General features: G+C 53.5%; 1 protein-coding gene across 7 annotated transcripts in view; it reads left to right on the top strand.

Annotated features, from left to right (window-relative positions):
- Positions 1-22500, top strand: part of gatad2b (GATA zinc finger domain containing 2B) — a 117900-nt gene that overhangs the window by 62131 nt on the left and 33269 nt on the right. For all 7 annotated transcript variants that reach the window (XM_060820674.1, XM_060820678.1, XM_060820680.1 and 4 more), the window contains exons 3-4: positions 16706-17047; positions 19074-19203. In XM_060820674.1, the coding sequence (XP_060676657.1) occupies positions 16719-17047; positions 19074-19203 (459 nt within the window). In that variant the 5' untranslated portion in view covers positions 16706-16718. The remainder of the gene's footprint in view (positions 1-16705; positions 17048-19073; positions 19204-22500) is intronic.

Raw genomic sequence — 22500 nt, forward strand, 5'->3', positions numbered from 1 at the left:
CCCCCTCCTCACACCCCCCTCCTCACACCCCCCTCCTCACACCCCCCTCCTCACACCCCTCCTCCTCACGCCGCCACCCCCTCACGCCGCCACCCCCTCACGCCGCCACTCCCCCTCACGCCGCCACTCCCCCTCACGCCGCCACTCCCCCTCACGCCGCCACTCCCCCTCACGCTCCCCCCCACGCCCACCCACGCCCCCCCCACTGCCCCCCTGACCGCCCCATCACCGCCGCCCCCCTCGCGCACCCCCCCACCATCCCCCCAAGCGCCCCCTCACCGCCCCCTCGTGCCCGTCCCTCACGCCCCCTCACCGCCCCTCACACCCCCCCACCACCCCCACCCAAACCAAACCCACACCAACTCCATCCCACATCCCCCGCCCCCCCCGTCCTTCAATCAAGTGACTGTGGCCCCAGCTGCTGCCTGACCTCTGACACCCTCCCGTGTTCCTTGTTGATCAGCCATCTATCTAACACACAGCCTGGAAAGGACCCCACTCCCCCGTTTCTCTGTCAGGGAGGGGAAGGTTTGTGACCCTCTTGGATAGATAGCATTCTCCCCATCTCCAAATGAAATAGGAGACCCTTGCTTTATAAACTGCATTGCGCCCCCCCCCCCCCCATTCTAGTCTCTTTTGTCAGGGAGAACATCCTCTCTTCAGTCCATGCCTCAGCACTTACTTTTCCCATTTGTTTGTGGGTAAAGCCTTGCCATCTCTAATTGCCCCCAGAGCTGAGAGGCCTGTCAGAGGGTATTTGGCGAGCTGCTTTGCTCTGGTGCTCGTTTCAATGGTTAAGGACGGCAGATTTCTTTCCCTGTCAATGAACACCATCAGCAATGGCACGTGCGCTGTGAGAACCTGGTCGATCCCATATTTCATTGAGTTTAAATTCCTCCAGGGAAGGTGGCGGGATTTGAACCCGCTTTCCGAGAGCACTCTCCCGAGCCTCTGGACTTCTCGTCTGGGAACACGACCGATGTGTTCCCTTCAGCGCCCCTCTGTCACACACACCGTAAGGTTCGGAGTGAGGAACAAGATCCTACTGGAAGTCTGAACTAGAGACAGGAAGTTGCAGGAGGAACCCAGCAGGTCTGGCAGCATCTGTGGAGAGAGAGAGAGAGAGAGAGAGAGAAGCCGTGTTAGTGTTGCGAGACCAGGCTGATTCTTCTTCAGAACTTCTTTCACAGTCAGAGTCTTACGACACCCTTCGGCCCAGCCAGTCTGTGCTGGCCATAACCCCAAACTAAACTTGTCCCACCTGCCTGCGCTTGTCCCTTATCCCTCCAAACCTATACTTACCTAAGCGCCTTTGAAACGTTATAACTATATCCGCGTCCACCAATTCCTCTGGAAATTCATTTGACACATGAGTACAGGAGTTGGGAGGTCATGTTGTGGCTGTACAGGACATTGGCTAGGCCACTGTTGGAATATTGCGTGCAATTCTGGTCTCCTTCCTATCGGAAAGATGTTAGGTAAAACATATAACATAGAAATGTACAGCACAGCACAGGCCCCTCAGCCCACGATGTTGTGCCGCGCATTATTCCTAATCAAAAATAAAACCACCTACCCTACAGCCCCCTTGATTCACGGCTATCCATGTGCATGTCCAGCAGTCGCTTAAATGTCCCTAATGACTCTGCTCCCACCACCACCACCGCTGGCAGCCCTTTCCATGCACTCACAACTCTCTGCGTAAAGATGTTGTGAAACTTGAAAGGGTTCAGAAAAGATTGACAAAGATGTTGCCAGGGTCAGAGGGTTTGAGCTACAGGGAGAGGCTGAACAGGCTGGGGTTGTTTTCCCTGGAGCGTCGGAGGCTGAGGGGTGACCTTATAGAGGTTTACAAAATCAGGAGGGGGCATGGATGGGGTAAATACACAAAGTTTTTTTCTGTGGGGTCGGGGAGTCCAGAACTAGAGGGCTTAGGTTTAGGGTGAGAGGGGAAAGATTTAAAAGACCTAAGGGGCAATATTTTCACGCAACGGGTGGTATGTGTATGGAATGAGCTGCCAGAGGAAGTGGTGGAGGCTGGGACAATTGCAACATTTAAAAGGTATCTGGATGGGTATATGAACAGGAAGGGTTTGGAGGGATATGGGCCGTGTGCTGGTAGGTGGGACTAGATCGGGTTGGGATATCTGGGTCAGCATGGACAGGTTGGACCGAAGGGTCTGTTTCTGTGCTGGACATCTCTATAAATCTGTCTCCTGTCACCTTAAAAGATATGCCCCTGATCTTGAAATCCCCCACCCTTAGGAAAAGACACCTTATTTATGCCCCTTGTGATTTTTTTAAACCTCTAGGAGTTCACCCCTCGGCCTCCTCGGTTGCGGTGGGAAAACGTCCCTGCAACTCAAACTCTCCATTCCTGGCCACGTCCTGGTGAATCCCCTCTGAACCCTGTGGTCAAGGGCCAACCTGACACCCACCTGTAATCCTTGCACATCAGTTTATTAGCACGCAGCTGACTCCCCGCCCTGTGCTGTGAGAGCAATTTGCGTCAGCCAGCCATGATAGCAGCTTTTCTCAGTCTGTGGTATCCACCCGCCCCAGTCTCCTACAAGCAGCTCCGTCTTCCAGCTTTCCAACCCTCCCATCTCTCAGCCAGTGGGGTCTTGGCGTACGGGCATCATCACACCCTGATGACACTTGAGAGGGCGAGTGGAGTGGCAGGTCAAAACCCCCCCCAAGCAACCCCCTCCCCCCGCCGGGTGTATATCCCAGGGCGAGAAGGGAGTCATTGCAACGTCCTTGCGTCTACCCTCTTCCTCTGGGCATCACCGGGTCTAGCCGCCATCAGAATATGTCTCAGTGGTGCCAGGGATGAGGCTTCATGCAGCGAGACCGAGATTTTGCAGTTTTCCCAGGGGCAGAAAAGGCGAGAGGGGTGATTTAATTGGGCCGTCCGACATTATGAGGGAGAGAAGTGTTTTGATTGAGGACCAGAGGAGGAGCCATTCCGTCTGGCAGGAGTGAGTCACCAGATCAGAGAGCAAGCGAGGGGAGGGTGGGGCTGAGATGAACAGCATTTGGCGAGTTTTTGCATCCTGGTACCGCGGAGATTCAACAGGGACGTTCAAAATGGTGGTGGGGAGGGTCGAAAAATGTGGGGGGTGGCGGGTGTGGGACAGGGGAGATTTGCAGAGTTCTTCCGGGGGGATAGTGGGGGGTATAGGATGGGTAGATGAAGGATGGAGGTGATGGTGACAGGTCGGAGAGAGGGGTGGATGGGAAGGAAGATGGGACAGGTCTGGAGGGTTGGATCTAGGATGAGATGGGATGGGGTGGGGGGAGATTAGGCATCTGGTGAAACCCACATTGATGCCATGTGAGTTGGAGGGTCCCAAGGCGGAAGATGAGGCGTTCTCCCTCCGGGCGTAAAGGTGGCCCAGGGTTTGCGTGCCCTCTGCAGATTGGGAAGGAGAGTTGGCGTGTTCGGTCACGGGACGGTGGGGTTGATTGGTGCTCGTGGTCCCGGAGGTGTTCTCTGAAACTTTCCACAAATTGGGAGGGAGTGCCGTGCTGTCAGAGGGTTAGTGCCGAGGGAGCGCCGTGCTGTCAGAGGGTCAGTGCTGAGGGAACACCGTGCTGTCAGAGGGTCAGTGCCGAGGGAGCGCCGTGCTGTCAGAGGGTCAGTGCTGAGGGAACATCGTGCTGTCAGAGGGTCAGTGCTGAGGGAACACCGTGCTGTCAGAGGGTCAGTGCTGAGGGAACATCATGCTGTCAGAGGGTCAGTGCTGAGGGAACACCGTGCTGTCAGAGGGTCAGTGCTGAGAGAACATTGTGTTGTCGGAGGGTCAGTGCTGAGGGAACATCGTACTGATGGAGGGTCAGTGCTGAGGGAACCTCATGCTGTCGGAGGGTCAGTACCGAGGGAGCGCCATGCTGTCGGAGGGTCAGTGCTGAGGGAACACCGTGCTGTTGGAGGGTCAGTGCCGAGGGAGCGCCATGCTGTCGGAGGGTCAGTGCTGAGGGAATATCATGCTGTCGGAGGGTCAGTGCCGAGGGAGCGCCGTACTGTCGGAGGGTCAGTGCTGAGGGAACATCATGCTGTCAGAGCGTCAGTGCTGAGGGAGCGCCATGCTGTCGGAGGGTCAGTGCCGAGGGAACATCATGCTGTCAGAGCGTCAGTGCTGAGGGAACATCGTGCTGTCAGAGGGTCAGTGCTGAGGGAACATCGTACTGATGGAGGGTCAGTGCCAAGGGAGCGCCGTGCTGTCGGAGGGTCAGTGCTGAGGGAACATCGTGCTGTCGGAGGGTCAGTGCCGAGGGAGCGCCATGCTGTCGGAGGGTCAGTGCCGAGGGAGCGCCATGCTGTCGGAGGGTCAGTGCTGAGGGAACATCATGCTGTCGGAGGGTCAGTGCCGAGGGAGCGCCATGCTGTCGGAGGGTCAGTGCCGAGGGAGCGCCATGCTGTCGGAGGGTCAGTGCTGAGGGAACATCGTGCTGTCGGAGGGTCAGTGCCGAGGGAGCGCCATGCTGTCGGAGGGTCAGTGCCGAGGGAACATCATGCTGTCGGAGGGTCAGTGCCGAGGGAGGGCCGTGCTGTTGGAGGGTCAGTGCTGAGGGAACATCATGCTGTCGGAGGGTCAGTGCCGAGGGAACATCGTGCTGTCGGTGGGTCAGTGCCGAGGGAACATCGTGCTGTCGGAGGGTCAGTGCTGAGGGAACATCGTGCTGTCGGAGGGTCAGTGCCGAGGGAACATTGTGCTGTCAGAGGGTCAGTGCTGAGGGAACATCGTGCTGTCGGAGGGTCAGTGCTGAGGGAGCGCCGTACTGTCAGAGGGTCAGTGCAAAGGGAATGCCACGCTGTCAGTAGCACTGTCTTTCAGCTGAGGTGTTAAAGAAATGGGGTCTGCTCTCTCATGTGGAAGTCCCACAGACCTTGACTCAAACCCACAATCATCTGAGTCAGAGGTAGCAAGTGCTGGTCACAGCTGACACTGCGTACATGTTACACGGGGGTGTGAAGATAGATGAGAAATGGAAGTGACAACACAGGAGGAGGTGTCATGTTGAGCACTCTCAGTGCATGACCTGTGCTCCATGGCGTCTGTCTGTGTCTCTCTCTCTCTCTCTCTCTCTCTCCCTCTCCCTCTCTCTTTCTCTCCCCCCTTCTTTTCTCTCTCTCAATCTATATCTCTCTGTCTCTGTCTCTCTCTCTCCCTCTATCTATGTCTCTCTGTCTCTAACTCTACCTCTCCCTCTCTTTCTGTCTCTCTATCTCTCACTCTTTCTCTCTCTCCCCCCCCCATCTCCCCCTCCCTCTCCCTCCCTCTGTCTCTATCTCTTATACACCCCAATTCCCCCACTGAGCATCAGCTTGGCATCTCCTTTTCCTGCCATGTCAAACCGCTCCCTGTCCTTCTGTCAGGACATGACCACCCTTGCAGCGTGAAGTACACCCGATAGCGGGTCGTTTACAGGCTGCGTGACCTTGAGGGCGGAGTGGGGGAGTCCCATCAGCCACTGTGCACAAATAGTCAGACTTCTCCTCATCCCACTTCTTCCTGCTCCTCCCCACCCCCTGCCCTTCCATCGCTTCACCTCCCCTACTCAGCCCACGTTTCCTCCTCCCTTCCATCCCTCCTCCACTCCCCTGAGCTTCATCGTCAGCGCTGCAGCCGGAACGTTTCATTCCCGAATGAGGGGGGGCGTCGCCTGTTGAAATGGAGGGATGTCCCCGTTCGTGTGTGTGTGCGCGCGCTCGCGTGTGTGTGTATGTGTAGAGGCCTCACCCAGGGTCACCGATCTTTGGAATTCTCTCTCCTGTGAGCGTGAGCGATGTTCCCGCTGATTTTTATTTTTCCTCCACTACTCATTCTTTGATGCGACGTGGCGAGGCGAACACTTGGAGCACAGCCTACCGCCCCTTGAGGAGAGAGGCTTCCATGACTATTTCAGGGAGCTGTTAAGAAACAGCGGCGTCACTCTGGGTCTAGAGTCACTTTGTAGGCCAGGCCAGGTTAGAACAGCAGATTTCCTTTGCTGGAGGTCTGTCTGTGACAGAGGGGGCTGGCAAACTAGAAACCAGAGCTCAGGCCAAATTTGATCAGCTATTCCACAGGGCTGGTAGGCAAAATGGCCTATCTCTGCTTCAACCTCTTGTGTATCTCGTGGAGAGGCATGAGGGGTTGTACAGTCCAGGGATGGATGCAGAGTAGAGCTCTCTCTACACTGTCCCCTATCAAACATTCCCAGGACAGGGACAACATGGGGTTAGATACAGAGTAAAGCTCTCTCTACACTGTGCCCCAACAAACACTCCCAGGACAGGGACAGCACGGGGTCAGATACAGAGTAAAGTTCCCTCTACACTGTCCTCCTCATCAACCACTCCCAGGACAGGACAACATGGGGTTAGATACAGAGTAAAGCTGCCTCTGCACTGTGCCTCAACAAACACTCCCAGGACAGGGACAGCATGGGGTTAGATACAAGGTAAAGCTCACTGTAGTATCTTCCCCCATCAAACACTCCCAGGCAAAGAGACCTTGGATTCATAACTCCTTGAAAGTGGAGTCGCAGATAGATAGGATAGTGAAGGAGGGGTTTGGTATGCTTTCCCTGATTGGTCAGAGCATCAAGTGTAGAAGTTGGGAGGTCCTGTTGTGGCTATACAGGACTTTGTTGAGGCCACTGTTGGCATATTGTGTGCAATTCTGGTCTCCCTCCTATGGAAGGATGTTAGACCATAATATAGGAGTGGAAGTAAGGCCATTCGGCCCATCGGGTCCACTCCGCCATTCAATCAGGGCTGATGGGCATTTCAACTCCACTTACCCGCATTCTCCCCGTAGCCCTTAATTCCTTGTTGTGAAACTTGAAAGGCTTCAGAAAAGATTGACAAGTATGTTGGCGGGTCTGAGCTACAGAGAGAGGCTGAACAGGCCGGGGCTGTTTTCCCTGGAGCGTTGGATGCTGAGGGATGACTTTATAGATGTTTATAAAATCATGAGGGGGCATGGATAGAGTAAATAGGCAAAGTCTTTGCCCTGGGGTTGGGGAGTGCAGAACTAAAGGGGCAAAGGTTTAGGGTGAGCGGGGAAAGATATAAAAGGGACCTAAGGGGCAACTTTTTCATGTAGAGGGTGGTATGTGTATGGAATGAGCTGCCAGAGGAAGTGGTGGAGGCTGGTACAATGACAGCATTTAAAAGGCATCTGGATGGGGACATGAATAGGAAGGGTTTGGAGGGAGATGGGCCAGGTACTGGCAGTTGGGACTAGATTGGGTTGGGATATCTGTTAGACAAGTTGGACTGAAGGGTCTGTTTCCATACTGTACACTCCCAGGACAGGGTCAGCACGGGGTTAGATACAGCGTAAAACTCTCTCTACACTGTCCCCCATCAAAAACTCCCAGGACAGGGACAGTACAGGGTTAGATACAGAGTAAAGCTCTCTCTACACTGTCCCCCATCAAACACTCCCAGGACAGGGACAGCACGGGGTTAGAGACAGCGTAAAGCTCTCTCTACACTGTCCCCCATCAAACACTCCCAGGACAGGGACAGCACGGGGTTAGAGACAGCGTAAAGCTCTCTCTACACTGTCCCCCATCAAACACTCCCAGGACAGGGACAGCACGGGGTTAGAGACAGCGTAAAGCTCTCTCTACACTGACACCATCAGCCAGGATGCTGTGATTGTGAGTTAAAAGAACATGTGTTTGTCAAGTTGCTCTCTGTTTGGACCTGGGTGTACATCCCAGCACCGTTGCCTCCCTCCGGAGAGCAGTGTGGGCCTATGGGCCTGATAGCCAGTGTGTGGGACTCGGGCTGCTCGGTGTGTTAGGAGTGCAGGCCTGAGAAGGTAACCTGTGCTGAGTGAGCTGGAGCAAGCTGACAGGCCTCATTCATGGAGGGAACCAGGAGCAGTCCCCACCCTGGCAGCTCGGGCTATCCCAGTCGGAAAACGCACCAGACGACGGGCCAATGGAGAGTGTGTTTGCTCCAGCCCCTGAAGACCATCTCTGTGAACCTCCCCAGGGCTTAAATCCTCCCTAAGTACCCCCACACATACATATACTCTCTCTCTCTCTCTCTCACACACACACACACAGACACACACACAGACACACACGCATGTGCACGCACGCACATACTCCCCTCTACACAGTCACGACTGCTTTCATTCCTCTGTCATGTCCCCCTTTTGTCTGACACTGCGGACTGGAGTCCATTGAATTGACCGATTCGGTGTTATTCATTAAACAAAAGATGAAAACGTCGATGTCGGGGTACACAGGCCGTTGAATAAATGTACTTAACGCTCTCATTTGCATGAAAGATCCCAGCCATACCTTCCTCACATGGCTGCTGTTGCTAAGCAACTTCCCAGCATGTAATATGTAGGGATCACACCACATTATCTCATTCCTTATACTCCTGAGCTTTCACTGACTCCTCCCTGTTCTCCACACCAATTACCTCATACCAAATTTGTCATCTCTCTTCCCATTTCCTTCCTCTCTGTTCTGTTATGCATTTATATGACACCTTCAGTGTCACCAAGTAATTGATGGATGAGTGTAATGTTGGGTCCAGGATAACAGGGAGAAGCTACAAGGCAGGCAGGACCTGTTTGACATCCTGTCTGAAAAACAGCCCATTTGACAGTGCGTGCTCCCTCAGCGCTCACCCTCTGACACTACCCACTCCCTCAACACTGACCCTCCCACAGCATGGCACTTCCTCAGTGCTGAACCTCCCACAGTGTGGCGCACCCTCAACACTGACCTTCCCTCAGCGCAGACCTTCCCACAGCGTGGTGCTCCCTCTGTGCTGACCCTCCCACAGAGCTGACCATCCGACAGTGCAACACTCCCTCAGCGCTGACCCTCCAACAGCGCGACGCTCCCTCAGTGCTGACCCTCCAACAGTACGGCCCTTCCTCAGCACTGACCCTCCAAAAGTGCAACACTCCCTCAGCGCTGACCCTCTGACAGTGCGACACTCCTTCAGCGCTGACCTTCTGACAGTGCGGCACTCCCTCAGCGCTGACCTCCGACAGTGCGACACTCCTTCAGCGCTGACCCTCCAACAGTGCCCACTCCCTCAGCACTGACCCTCCAACATTGCGACACTCCCTCAGCGCTGACCCTCCAACAGTGCGGCCCTCCCTCAGCACTGACCCTCCAACAATGTGACACTCCCTCAGCATTGATCCTCCAACAGTGCGACACCCCTTCGGCGCTGACCCTCTGACAGTGCCCACTCCCTCAGCACTGATCCTCTGACAGTGCGGCCCTCCCTCAGCACTGACCCTCCAACAGTGTGACACTCCCTCAGCACTGACCCTCCAACAGTGCGACACCCCTTCAGCGCTGACCTTCTGACAGTGCCCGCTCCCTCAGCGCTGACCCTCTGACAGTGCCTGCTCCCTCAGCGCTGACCCTCTGACAGTGCCCGCTCCCTCAGCGCTGACCCTCTGACAGTGCCTGCTCCCTCAGCGCTGACCCTCTGACAGTGCCTGCTCCCTCAGCGCTGACCCTCTGACAGTATGGTGCTTGCTATCCACACTAGCAGCTTCCGGTTGTATTTTGGATTTTAAGTCTCTGCTGCGTGGCTGTGAACCTGTGACTTGTTGATTGTGGGGCAAGAAAGAGATTCACCCTCTGAATCACAAATGGCAGATTAAAGTCTCCCACAGTTGCCAGTCTCCCTTTACTCTGCTGTAGAGCGCGATGGCCATGAGCCCCGTTAGCCCAGACAATCTTTACAGAACTAGAGCATGTTATGACCTTTTGGCCCCTAGCGTGGCAGAGAATATGTCTCCGAGGTCAGCTCAGTGTGTAACTAAACCCATTTACTCAGCACCCTTCAGTAGCTTGTCGGTATCACAAAGTAAGGCCGTTCGGCCCAACTTCTCCCCCTCTTCCTCACCTCTCACGCGGGGATACCTTCTCATCTCCTAACTGCATCAGTTTCGGAGCCTGAAGCACCCGTGATCGGGTCGCTCTGCCAGCCTTCTCCCTTCCAGAGACGTCAGCCAATTCCCTCTCTCCTGAAAGTGACCACACACTGTCCCCTCGTGACACGTCTCCTGTACCTTCCGCCTAGATGTCCAGTTTATTGCAACAAATGGACAGAAAGGGTATGAGTGCATCAGTGAGCAAACTAGATCAATGACACGGTGGCTCAGTGGTTAGTTCTGTTGCCTCACGGCGCCAGGGACCCGGGTTCAATTCCCACCTCGGGCAACTGTCTGTGTGGAGTTTGCACATTCTCCACAAGTCTGTGTGGGTTTCCTCTGGGTGCTCCGGTTTCCTCCCACAGTCCAAAGAGTTGCGGGTTAGGGTGGATTGGCCAGGCTAAACTGTCCCATAGTGTTAGGTGTATTAGTCAGGGGTAAATTAGGGGAATGGGTCTGGGTGGGTTGCAGTTTGGAGGGTCGGTGTGGACTTGTTGGGGCGATGGGCCTGTTTCCGCACTGTAGGGAATCTAATCTAAAAACTCCGTCTGAACAGTGACAGTTTAAAGTTACTAGCTGAGACCCATTCTGTACCTTGTGTAGAGAAATTCTCCCGCAAAGCTTTCTGATTCACCTCAAGCATGTCTCTTGCTGGGACTAACAAGCAGCCTACTTGTAAGAATTATTCGTTTCTCCTGGATGGTAATAAGTGCTTTGCAAGTTCTATATTAAAAGTTCAAGAGCTGAGAACAAATCGAGGTTGGGGAGATGGGGGAGCATGTGAGAGAAGAAGCAACCATTCATTTTTATCAGAAATAACAACTAACCGCAAAATCAAGCCAGGATTTGGGGAGGGAGGGAAAGGCAGCATTACGATGAAGTGCGTTGCTGTATTATCTGTGTTGTGTTGTGAGAAAAAAATAATTTGGATGTGTATGAGAAATTCTTGCACTGAGCGTGCACGAGGAAGGATGTGTACGTGTGTGAATTACTTCACACAGAATGTAGACTCAGAAATTTTTACACTTGAGTGTATAATTTGAGAGAAAAACATGAGTAGGATGAACAAAGTTTTCCCTGGGCTGGGAGAGTCCAGAACTAGAGGGGCATAGGTTTAGGGTGAGCGGGGAAAGATATAAAAGGGACCTAGGGGGGGTAACGTTTTCACACAGAGTGTGGTATGTGTATGAAATGAGCTGTCAGAGGAAGTGGTGGAGGCTGGTACAATGACAGCATTTAAAAGGCATCTGGATGGGGACATGGATAGGAAGGGTTTGGAGGGATATGGGCCAAGTGCTGGCAGGTGGGACTAGATTGGGTTGGGATATCAGGTCAGCATGGACAGGTTGGCCCGAAGGGTCTGTTTCTGTGCTGTACATTGCTATGACTTTAAATGTGAGGGTGAAATTTTGACATCGAGTGTGCAAGAGTGAGAGAGGATGCAAACTGAGAAATCAGATGTAGGGGTGAGAGAGATTTTAGAGTGTGTGAGAAGGCTCAACATCGATTGTGAGACAGTCTGTACAATCCCTCCTGTGTAGATGCAGGCCATTTGACCGACTGAATCCTCACCGATCCTCTGAAGAGCACCCACCCCTGTCCTGACTCTGTGATCCTGCATTTCACATGGGCCATGCACCGAGCCTACACATTGCTGGACACTAGGGGCGACTGTGCATGGCCAGCCCACCCTAACCTGCACCCAGACGATACCCATGCAGGTACGGGGAGAACGTGCACAGGCAGTTGCCCGAGGGTGGGATCGAACCTGGGTCCCTGGCGCTGTGAGGCACCGTGCCGCCCCATACATCAGGTGTTTGAGAGTATGTAGACCGAAGTAATTTTTTGCTTCAAATGTGCATCTGAGAATGAGTGCAAGTGTGACAGGGAGGATGTAGACTGAAAGATTTTCACTCGTGTGTTTGAGAAAAAGGATGTGGTGTGTGTAACTGAGAGGTGAGGAATATCGATGGTATGTGTGACACTGACCTCTGCCACTGAGGTTCCCAGTAAACAGTGGACACCTGAAATGGTTCTGCTATCATCTTGGGCCACAATGCGTTACCCACAATGCTGTTGGGGAGGGCAGTCCAGGAGTTTGGCCAGTCTCACCGAAGGGACAACTGATACGTTTCCAAGTCAGGGTGGTGTGTGGCTGGGAGGGGAACGTGCAAGGGGGTGGTGTTCCCATGTATCTGCTGCCCTCATCCTTCTAGGAGTTGGAGCTCACTGGTTTGGAAGACGTCGTCTAAGAGGCTTTGATGAATTCCTGCAGTGCATCTTGAGCGTCGGTGGCAGGAGGGAGAGGGTGTTTGTGGATGTGATACCAATCGAGCAGGGGGTGGGGAAGCTGCTTTGTCCCTGGACGGTGTCGAGATGTTGTCGGAGCTGCCCCCCCATCCAGGGCGAGTGTGGAGTATTACCTCACACTCCTGACTTGTAGCTCGTCGATGGTGGGACGGGCTTTGGTGGTGTCGGGAAGTGAGTAACTTGTTGCAGGATCCCTAGCCTCTGTGTGTTTATGTGCTAACACCATGCAGAGAAGTGTGGTCTGATTTGGTTAGAAGGACATGGGAAGGCAATATAGGGTGCAAATGGGGATGCACAAACAGAGAAGCTGGTCATGGGGGCTCGGTATTGGTCAGAGACACTTGGGAGTGGTTCCGCCTGCTATTTAAATACTGCCATGCAATCTTTTATAGTCAGAGAATCAGAAACTATGCGGACGCAGGCCATTCGGCCCATTGAGACCATACCGTCTCTCCATAGAGCATCCCACTCAGACTCATCCCCCTACATTGACCCTATAGCTCTGCACGTCCCTGAATACTACAGGACAATTTAGCATGGCCAATCCACCCTAACCTGCACATCCCTGGGCACTATGGGACAATTTAGCATGGCCAATCCACCCTAACCTGTACATCCCTGGGCACTATGGGACAATGTAGCATGGCCAATCCACCCTAACCTGCACATCCCTGGGCACTTTGGGACAATTTATCATGGCCAATCCACCCTAACCTGTACATCCCTGGGCACTACAGGACAATTTATCATGGCCAATCCACCCTAACCTGTACATCCCTGGGCACTACAGGACAATTTAGCATGGCCAATCCACCCTAACCTGCACATCCCTGGGCACTATGGGACAATTTATCATGGCCAATCCACCCTAACCTGCACATCCCTGGGCACTATGGGACAATTTATCATGGCCAATCCACCCTAACCTGCACATCCCTGGGCACTATGGGACAATTTATCATGGCCAATCCACCCTAACCTGCACATCCCTGGGCACTATGGGACAATTTAGCATGGCCAATCCACCCTAACCTGCACATCCCTGGGCACTATGGGACAATTTAGCATAGCCAATCCACCCTAAACTGCACATCCCTGGGCACCATGGGACAATTTAGCATGGCCAATCCACCCTAACCTGCACATCTTTGGACTGTGGGAGGAAACCCAAATGGTCATGGGGAGAATGTGCGAACTCCACGCAGACAGTCACCTGAGGTTGGAATTGAGCCCAGGTCCCTGGTTCGGTGAGGCGGCTGTGCTAACCACTCAGTGCCCCAAAGATGCTCTGTAATTTGAGAAGATTGCTGCTGATTTGATCGTGGTCCGAACCCCACTTGTCTGCTTACCGTGCCCCCACCCCCCACCCCTTTCGCTCTCTTGTCCGTTTGTGTTTTTATGAGCTGCCAGTTTACCTGGTGGAAATACTAAATACTAGAATGTTCCGTCGCAGAGACGGGCCAAGTGGCCTCTGTTCTCGATCTGAGCCTCCTCCCAGCTTCCCTCTTCATCTATCCCCACCACCCCTTATCCTTCTATTCCACTCCCCTTCCTGTGTTTATCCAGCATCTCCTTTCAACGTATCTCCGCAACTTACCTCACCCACTCCCCGAAGGAGTGAGACCCCATTCTTCCCACGGGAGTCAGTCTCCCCCCATGTCCCTCCCCACGGGAGTGAGCCCCCCATTCCTGCCCGTCCCCCTGTGTGAGTGAGCCCCACACCCATTCTTTCTTAATGACTGGAGATGTCCTGCTCGCTGCGTGTCCGCAGCCCCCCCTTGAAAGTGGAAACATCTCTCTGATTACTCTATCAAACCCCTAACAAAGCTTTAAACGCAAGCAGCCAGCCATCCCAGAAGGCGGGCTATCAGATTCAGGCGTGACCCAGAAGTTTACTGAGCAGGAGTACAGACCCTTTCTCGACAAGCTATTTTTAATTAAAATGACAGAGCACTGCTCCTTGTAATTAAATGCTACTTTAAGGTAATTACATTCAACAGTAAGAATGTGGGCCTTGTGTGAGGCCAAAGTTAATAGCTTTGTAAAGTTACACTGCCTGCGCAGCACAGGAACAGGCCGTTTGGCACAGACTCCCCTCCTCATATCACCCACCCCTCCTCCACCATCACCACTAGCAGAGATCCCCCCCCACTTCCTGTCTCCCTCGGGTGTTACCTCACTTCCCCTTCAGTGCATCTCCCCTTCGTGGGTTTCCTGTGGTTTCCTCCCACAGCCCAAAGATGTGCAGCTCAGGTGAATTGGCCACGCTAAGTTGCCCCGTCGCGTTAGGTGCATTAGTCAGAGGGAAATGGGTCCGGGTGGGTTACTGTTCGGAGGGTCGGTGTGGACTTGTCGGGCCGAAGGGCCTGTTTCCACACTGGAGGGACTCTAATCTAATCTAGTCTTTCATCTCAAGCACTCTCTGTGGGTGTAAGTTCCACGGGACCTGGGTCTAGGCCTCGCCCATTCAATAAGGTCACAATTGAGGTCTCCATTCTAGCTTCCTCTCAATCCCCTGCCTCTCCTCCTTGACTGTTGTAAATCTATCAAGCTCACACTAACAACCCAGCCTCCAGCACCTTCTGTAGAAGAGACTTCCACCAGCTAACAATGGGATTGTTTCTCTTTGTCTCTGTATTTTTTGAAAAGGGAGTCCGTCCTCCTGCTGTGATTCCTGGCCTTGCCTGCACAATCCACCCTGTCGAATCCCCTCTGCTTTCATAAGTCCACCTTCCCATTCTTCCCAATACAAGTAAAGAACAGTCAAACTATTCAGCCTTGTTTCATTGGATGAGATTGGAATCCCCTACAGTGTGGAAACAGGTCCTTCGGCCCAACAAGTCCACCCTGGCCCTCCGAAGACCAACCCACCCAGACCCATTCCCCTGCCTAATGTACCTCACACCATAGGGCAGTTTAGCACGGCCAATTCACCTAAACTGCACATCCTTGGGCTGCGGGAGGAAACCCATGCGGACACAGGGAGAATGTGCAAACTCAACAGAGACAGTGGTCCCGAAGTGAGAATCGAACCCGTGTGCCTGGCGCTGTGTGGTAACAGTGCTAACCACTGAGCCATCGTGCCACCCAGGATAAACCGTTCATTCCAGGGATCACAGAATCGATCCAACATGGAAGCAAGCCATTCAGCACACACACACACACACACACCCCCCATCCATCCCCACTCCACGTGACCTATCCCTGTAGCCCATGGCCAATCCACCCTACTCTGCACACCCCTAGACACTACGGGACAATTTAGCATGGCCAATCCACCCTAACCTGCACATCCCTGGGATCTATGGAACAATTTAGCATAGCCAATCCACCCTAACCTGCACATCCCTGGGATCTATGGGACAATTTAGCATAGCCAATCCACCCTAACCTGCACATCCCTGGGCACTACAGGACAATTTAGCATGGGCAATCCACCCTGACCTACACATCCCTGGACACTACGGGACAATTTAGCATGGCTAATTCACCCTAAACTGCACATCCCTGGGCACTACGGGACAATTTAGCATAGCCAATCCACCCTAACCTGCACATCCCTGGGCACTACGGGACAATTTAGCATGGCCAATCCACCCTGACCTACACATCCCTGGACACTACGGGACAATTTAGCATGGCCAATCCACCCTAAACTGCACATCCCGTGGACACTATGGGAGAATTTAGCATGGCGAATCCACCCTAACCTGCACATCCCCTGGACACTGGATCATGCCTTTGAGAGTAGTCAGGAAGTGAGTTACTCGCTGTAGTGTTCCCAGATTCTGACCAAAGTATTTATATGGGCCAGTTCAATTTTCATCAGACCCCTCTCACTCCCTGCCTAATCCCCTCTCCTACCTCTGGGAGAAAGGGAGGGACTGCAAATGCTGGAGAACAGCGTCAGGAATGCGCTGCTGGAAAAGCACAGCAGGCCGGGCAGCATCCGAGGTCAGGAGAGTCAATATTTCGGGCAGAGGCCCTTCCTGATGAAGGGCTTTTGCTGGGTACACCCGTTGTCCTGCTCCTCGGATCCTGCCTGACCTGCTGTGCTTTTCCAGCACCTCACTCCCCGCCTAATCCCCTCCCTTAATATCTGCTTAAAACTCTCTCTGAGCTCTGTTTAAAGCCACTCTCCTCTTAAACCCCTCTCTCTCTGCCTAAACACTTCTTATTCTGCCTAAATGCCCCTTATCTCTGCTTAAAGCCTCCCTTATCTCTGCCTGAACCCCTCCTCTCGTTCTCCTTCCGCCTAAACCCATTTCTCTCTCTCTTTTCCCTGTATCAAACTCCCTGGCCTAGGATTTGGCCCCCTGTACTGGTTTGGTGTTCAGGTTTGCTGAACAAAGCTTCCCACAATATTGTTGAGCATCACTGGAGGGGTGGGGGGGGACGTACCGAGAGCGTGATAGCGTGAGCCTGCAGTTGAGGCTAATCTCTCTCTGCCCTTGCTTCCTCTCCTGCCCCAGCGGCGCTCGCAGGATGGACAGAATGACGGACGATGCCCTGAGGCTCCACCTGCTGAAGCGAGGCCTGGACCGGGCCGAGGAGCGGGACGACGTGGTGGCCAAGCGGCTGAAGATGGAGGGCCACGAGGCGATGGAGCGGCTGAAGATGCTGGCCCTGCTGAAGCGCAAGGACCTGGCCGGCCCCGAGATGCCCCAGGACCTGGTGGTCAAGGCCGAGCACCAGAGGGCGGGCGAGGAGAAGCTGAACGGCAGCCTGAAGCCCCGCCTGGAGATCCGCAGCGCGGGCAGAGCGGGCAAGGAGAACATGGGGGACGAGCCCGTCGACATGAGCGCCCCCAAGAGGTAAAAGCCCTCAGCACAGGGCCGCGGGAGGGTGTGTGTGTGAAAGAAGGTGGGGGCAGGGAGTGGGTCAGAGGTCAGGAGATGTACCTCATGGATACAGACCCATCAGTCCACGCCAACCCAATATCCGAAATCACTCTAGTCCCGTTTAGAGTCATAGAGACGTACAGCACAGAAACAGTCCTTCAGTCTAACGTGTCCACGCTAACCCAATATCCGAAATCATTCTAGTCCCGTTTAGAGTTATAGAGATGTACAGCACAGAAACAGTCCTTCAGTCTAAAGTGTCCATGCTAACCAGACATCCCAAATTAATCTCGTCACATTTGTCAGCACTTGTCCCAAATCTCTCTGAACCCTTCCTCTTCATCTACCCTTCCTTTTAAATGTTGTAATTTGCCACTTCCTCTGGCAGCTCATTCCACACACGCACCACCCTCTGCGTGAAAAAGTTGCCCCCTTAGGGCCCTTTCCCCTCTCGCCCTAAACCTATGCCCCTATGCTGGGAAAAAAGACCTTGTCTATTTAGCCTATCAGTGCCCCCTCATGATTTTATAAACCTCTATAAGGTCACCCCTCAGCCTCCGACGCTCCAGGGAAAACAGCCCCAGCCTGTTCAGCCTCTCCCTGTAGCTCAAACCCTCCAACATCCTTGTCAATCTTTTCTGCACCCTTTTAAGCTTAACAACACCTTTCCTGAATTGTGGACAGTAGATCAAAAATAGCCTAACCAATGTCCTGTACAGCCGCAACATGACCCCCTGACTGCTATACTCAGTGCTCAGAGTATAATGGCAAACGTGCCAAATGCCTTCTTCACTACCCTGTCTACCTGCGACTCTACTTTCAAGGAACTATGAATATGATCTCTTCGTTCAGCAACACTCCCCAGGACCCTGCTATTAAGTGCATTGGTCTTGCCCTGATTTGCTGTACCAAGCCCTGTGAGGATTCAGATCTTATCGATGTGGAGGGTGACAATTTTAGATTACTTACAATGCGGAAACAGACCCTTCGGCCCAACAAGTCCACACCGACCCACCACCCACCCACCCCTAACACTACGGGCAATTTATCGTGGCCAATTCACCTAACCTGCACGTTTTTTTGGACTGTGGGAGGAAACCGGAGCACCCGGAGGAAACCCACGCAGACACGGGGAGAACGTGCCAACTCCACACAGTCAGTCGCCTGAGGCGGGAATTGAACCCGGGTCTTTGGCGCTGTGAGGCAGCAGTGTTAACCACTGTGCCACCGTGCCGCCCACATGCTGATATAGAGTAGCTGACGGCACATGGAGCCTGTACATTAATTTGGAAGGGATGGGATGGTAATAGAGAACGCACGAGAGTTTTGAATTGGTTGTTGGGATGTGGGCGCAGCACTTATTATCCGTCTCTAGTTACCCCTTGAGAAGGTGACGGTGTGCTGCAGTCCACATGCTGTCGGTTAAACCACAATGCCGTTCGGCAGGAATTCCAGAAAACGCCAGTGAATGAGCGACCAAGTGAGGATGGTGGACGTGGCCAAGAGGAAACTCGCAGGGGCTGGTGGTCCCATGTTCCTGCTGCCCCGGTACTTCCAGGTGGAAGTGGTTGTGGGTCTGTCTGGAAGATGCTGTCTGAGGATCTTGGGTGAATTTCTGCAGAGCGTCTTGTAGGTGGGGGTACATACTGCTGCCACTGAGCGGCGGGAGTGGAAGGCGTGGATGTGGTCCCAGTCAAGTGGGAGGCTGCTTTGTTCTGGATGGTGTCGAGATTCGTGAGTGTTGTTGGAGCTGCCCCTTTCCAGGGAAAATGTGCACCCCTCACTCGTCTTCACTGACAACTGGGAGTCTCCCTTCTAACACTTGCACCTCTCCCCTCAGCTGAAGGCGTTGTGCATTCTGCACAATATCCACCATCTGCCTGCCTGCAGTTAATATGGACAGACCAGCCACACGAGTGCAGGGTTTGGGTGGGATTGCGGGGGGAGAGTCTACCATGAGACAGGGGCGTGACGTGTGTTTTCCTCGATCCCCCTGCAGCGACGCGGATAGAGAGCGGAGCACCCCCTCGCCGGACATCATCGTGCTGTCGGACAACGAGGCGTCCAGCCCGCGGGCCAACGGCAGGTATGAAGACCGCCACAAGGTGGCGAACCTGGAGCTCTTCAAGGTAAGCGGCCAGCCACACGTCCGAACTCCCCACTGCCCGTGGGTGAGATGTTGCCCACCTCACTCCCAGTCAACCTGTGTAGGTGCCAACAGGAACTGGGCACACTGAGGTGGTGTCCAGCCGTATGTGAGAGGGTGGGTGTAATGGTGGGAGTGTGCACGTACCTGTTTCAGTGTGTGTGTGTGTTTCTGTGCCAGTGTATACAGGGGAGTGTGCGTGTGTTGTCTATGGGTGTGGGTGAGTGTAATGATGGGAGTGTGCACTTACCTGTTTCGGTGTGTGTGTGTGTGTTTCTGTGCCAGTATATACAGGGGAGTGTGTGTGTGTTTGTCTGTGGGTGTGTGTAAGTGGGTGAGTGTAATGGTGGGAGTGCGCACGTACCTGTTTTTGTGTGTGTGTGTGTGTGTGTGTGTGTGTGTGTGTGTGTTTCTGTGCCAGTATATACAGGGGAGTGTGTGTGTGTTTGTCTATGGGTATGGGTGAGTGTAATGATGGGAGTGTGCACGTACCTGTTTGTGTGTGTGTGTGTGTGTGTGTGTGTGTGTGTGTGTGTGTGTGTGTGTGTGTGTGTGTGTGTGTGTGTGTGTGTGTGTGTGTGTGTGTGTTGATGTACTTCATGATAGAACAGGATAACTGTGTCTGGAGAGAATAAAGTCAAAAATCACACAACACCAGGTTATAGTCCAATAAGTTTATTTGGAAGCAGTAACGTTTGGAGCACCGCTCCTTCATCAGGTGATTTCGAAGCGCTCTGAAAGCTAGTGCTTCCAGATAAACCTGTTGGACTATTAGGTGTCGTGTAATTGTTAACTTTGTCCACCCCAGTCCAGCACTGGCACCTCCACATCATGGAGATAGGTTCCATTTGCTCAGTAAGCCATAGATGCCAACCTTTAGAGCCCAGCAGGCCTGTGTTTAAACCTCTTCACCATAGAACAGGCCCTTTATTGATGGTTGGGTGCTTCAGGACATCCTGTCTGAAAGGAATTATACAAAGGGAAGTGTAGCTTTTAGAAATTGCCCAGGCGTGTCAGGATGCTGGAGCTGGGATTCCCAGCCCAGCATTGCTGCTGTCACACACCCTGCCCTGCTTTAGGCTGCAGGTGTCAGAGACATCACAAGGCTGGGTGTGGATAGTGGAGGCTCAGGGCTACTCACGATCTGAAGCCAACAGTGCAAGCTTTTGCCCCATAGGTAACACCGGGCCTGAAACCCACACAAGACTATCTCAAAGGGGTGGCATGGTGACCCAGTGGTTAGCACCACTGCCGCACTGCGCCAGGGACCCGGGTTCGATTCCACCCTAGTGGGCGGCACGGTGGCACAGTGGTTAGCACTGCTGCCTCACAGCGCCTGAGAACCGGGTTCAATTCCCGACTCAGGCGACTGACTGTGTGGAGTTTGCACGTTCTCCCCGTGTCTGCGTGGGTTTCCTCCGGGTGCTCCGGTTTCCTCCCACAGTCCAAAGATGTGCGGGTCAGGTGAATTGGCCATGCTAAATTGCCCGTAGTGTTAGGTAAGGGGTAAATGTAGGGGTCTGGGTGGGTTGCGCTTCGGCGGGTCGGTGTGGACTTGTTGGGCCGAAGGGCCTGTTTCTACACTGTAAGTAATCTAATCTAATCTAATCACCCTCAGGCGACTCTCTGTGTGTAGTTTGCACATTCTCCCCCCAGTGTCTGCATGGATTTCCTCTGGGTGCTCCGGATTCCTTCCACAGTCCAAAGATGTGAATTGGCCATGCTAAATTGTCCCATAGTGCCCAGGGATGTGCAGGTTAGGGTGGATTGGCCATGCTAAATTGTCCCATAGTGCCCAGGGACGTGCAGGTTAGGGTGGATTGGCCATGCTAAATTGTCCCATAGTGCCCAGGGACGTGCAGGTTAGGGTGGATTGGCCATGCTATATTGTCCCGTAGTGCCCAGGGACTTGCAGGTTAGGGTGGATTGGCCATGCTAGATTGTCCCATAGTGCCCAGGGACGTGCAGGTTAGGGTGGATTGGCCATGCTAAATTGTCCCATAGTGCCCAGGGATGTGCAGGTTGGGGTGGATTGGCCATGCTATATTGTCCTGTAGTGCCCAGGAATGTGTAGATTAGGGTGCATTGGCCATGCTAGATTGTCCCGTAGTGCCCAGGGATTTGCAGGTTAGGGTGGATTGGCCATGCTAGATTGTCCCATAGTGCCCAGGGACGTGCAGGTTAGGGTGGATTGGCCATGCTAAATTGTCCCTTAGTGCCCAGGGACGTGCAGGTTAGGGTGGATTGGCCATGCTATATTGTCCCGTAGTGCCCAGGGACTTGCAGGTTAGGGTGGATTGGCCATGCTAGATTGTCCCATAGTGCCCAGGGACGTGCAGGTTAGGGTGGATTGGCCATGCTAAATTGTCCCATAGTGCCCAGGGATGTGCAGGTTGGGGTGGATTGGCCATGCTATATTGTCCTGTAGTGCCCAGGAATGTGTAGATTAGGGTGCATTGGCCATGCTAGATTGTCCCGTAGTGTGTATCCAGGGATGTGTAGCTTAGGTGCTTTAATCAGGGGTAAATATAGGGTAGGGGTGTGGGTCTGGGTGGGTTACTCTTCAGAGGGTCGGCGTGGACTTGTTGGGCTGAAGGGCCAGTTTCGACACTGTCAGGATTCTTTGACACCCCAGCCAAGTATCGCTCTGGCCTGTTTGGAGTCACATGAGTCAGGTTGAAGCTGTTACTCCTTTCCCTTGGCGTGTAAGACTAGGATGAATTGGCAATATTTGAAAGAGGTTTGAACGGAAATCTCCACACGGCTCCGTGAACGCTCTGAATAGGACGGACACACGCCTGAAACTCCGTTTGCCTCTCTGCCTCCCTTTCTGTTTTAACATCAGGAGCTGTGTTGAGGCCTTATCATGTCTTCCTGTTTCCCCCTCTCCTTACTGAGGTAAACGGGAACACTGCAACTGGGGGCCATTCAGCCCCTCCTCCAGCCCGTTACACAGAAACTAAGGCCATTCAGCCCCTCCTCCAGCCCATTACACAGAAACTAAGGCCATTCAGCCCCTCCTCCAGCCCGTTACACAGAAACTAAGGCCATTCAGCCCCTCCTCCATTCCGTTACACAGAAACTAAGGCCATTCAGCCCTCTCCTCCATTCCGTTACACAGAAACTAAGGCCATTCAGCCCCTCCTCCAGCCCATTACACAGAAACTAAGGCCATTCAGCCCTCTCCTCCATTCCGTTACACAGAAACTGAGGCCATTCAGCCCCTCCTTCATTCCGTTACACAGAAACTAAGGCCATTCAGCCCCCTCCTCCAGTCCGT

The sequence above is a fragment of the Hemiscyllium ocellatum genome, chromosome 50 (genome assembly GCF_020745735.1).
Source record: "Hemiscyllium ocellatum isolate sHemOce1 chromosome 50, sHemOce1.pat.X.cur, whole genome shotgun sequence".
Classification (NCBI taxonomy): Eukaryota; Metazoa; Chordata; class Chondrichthyes; order Orectolobiformes; family Hemiscylliidae; genus Hemiscyllium; species Hemiscyllium ocellatum.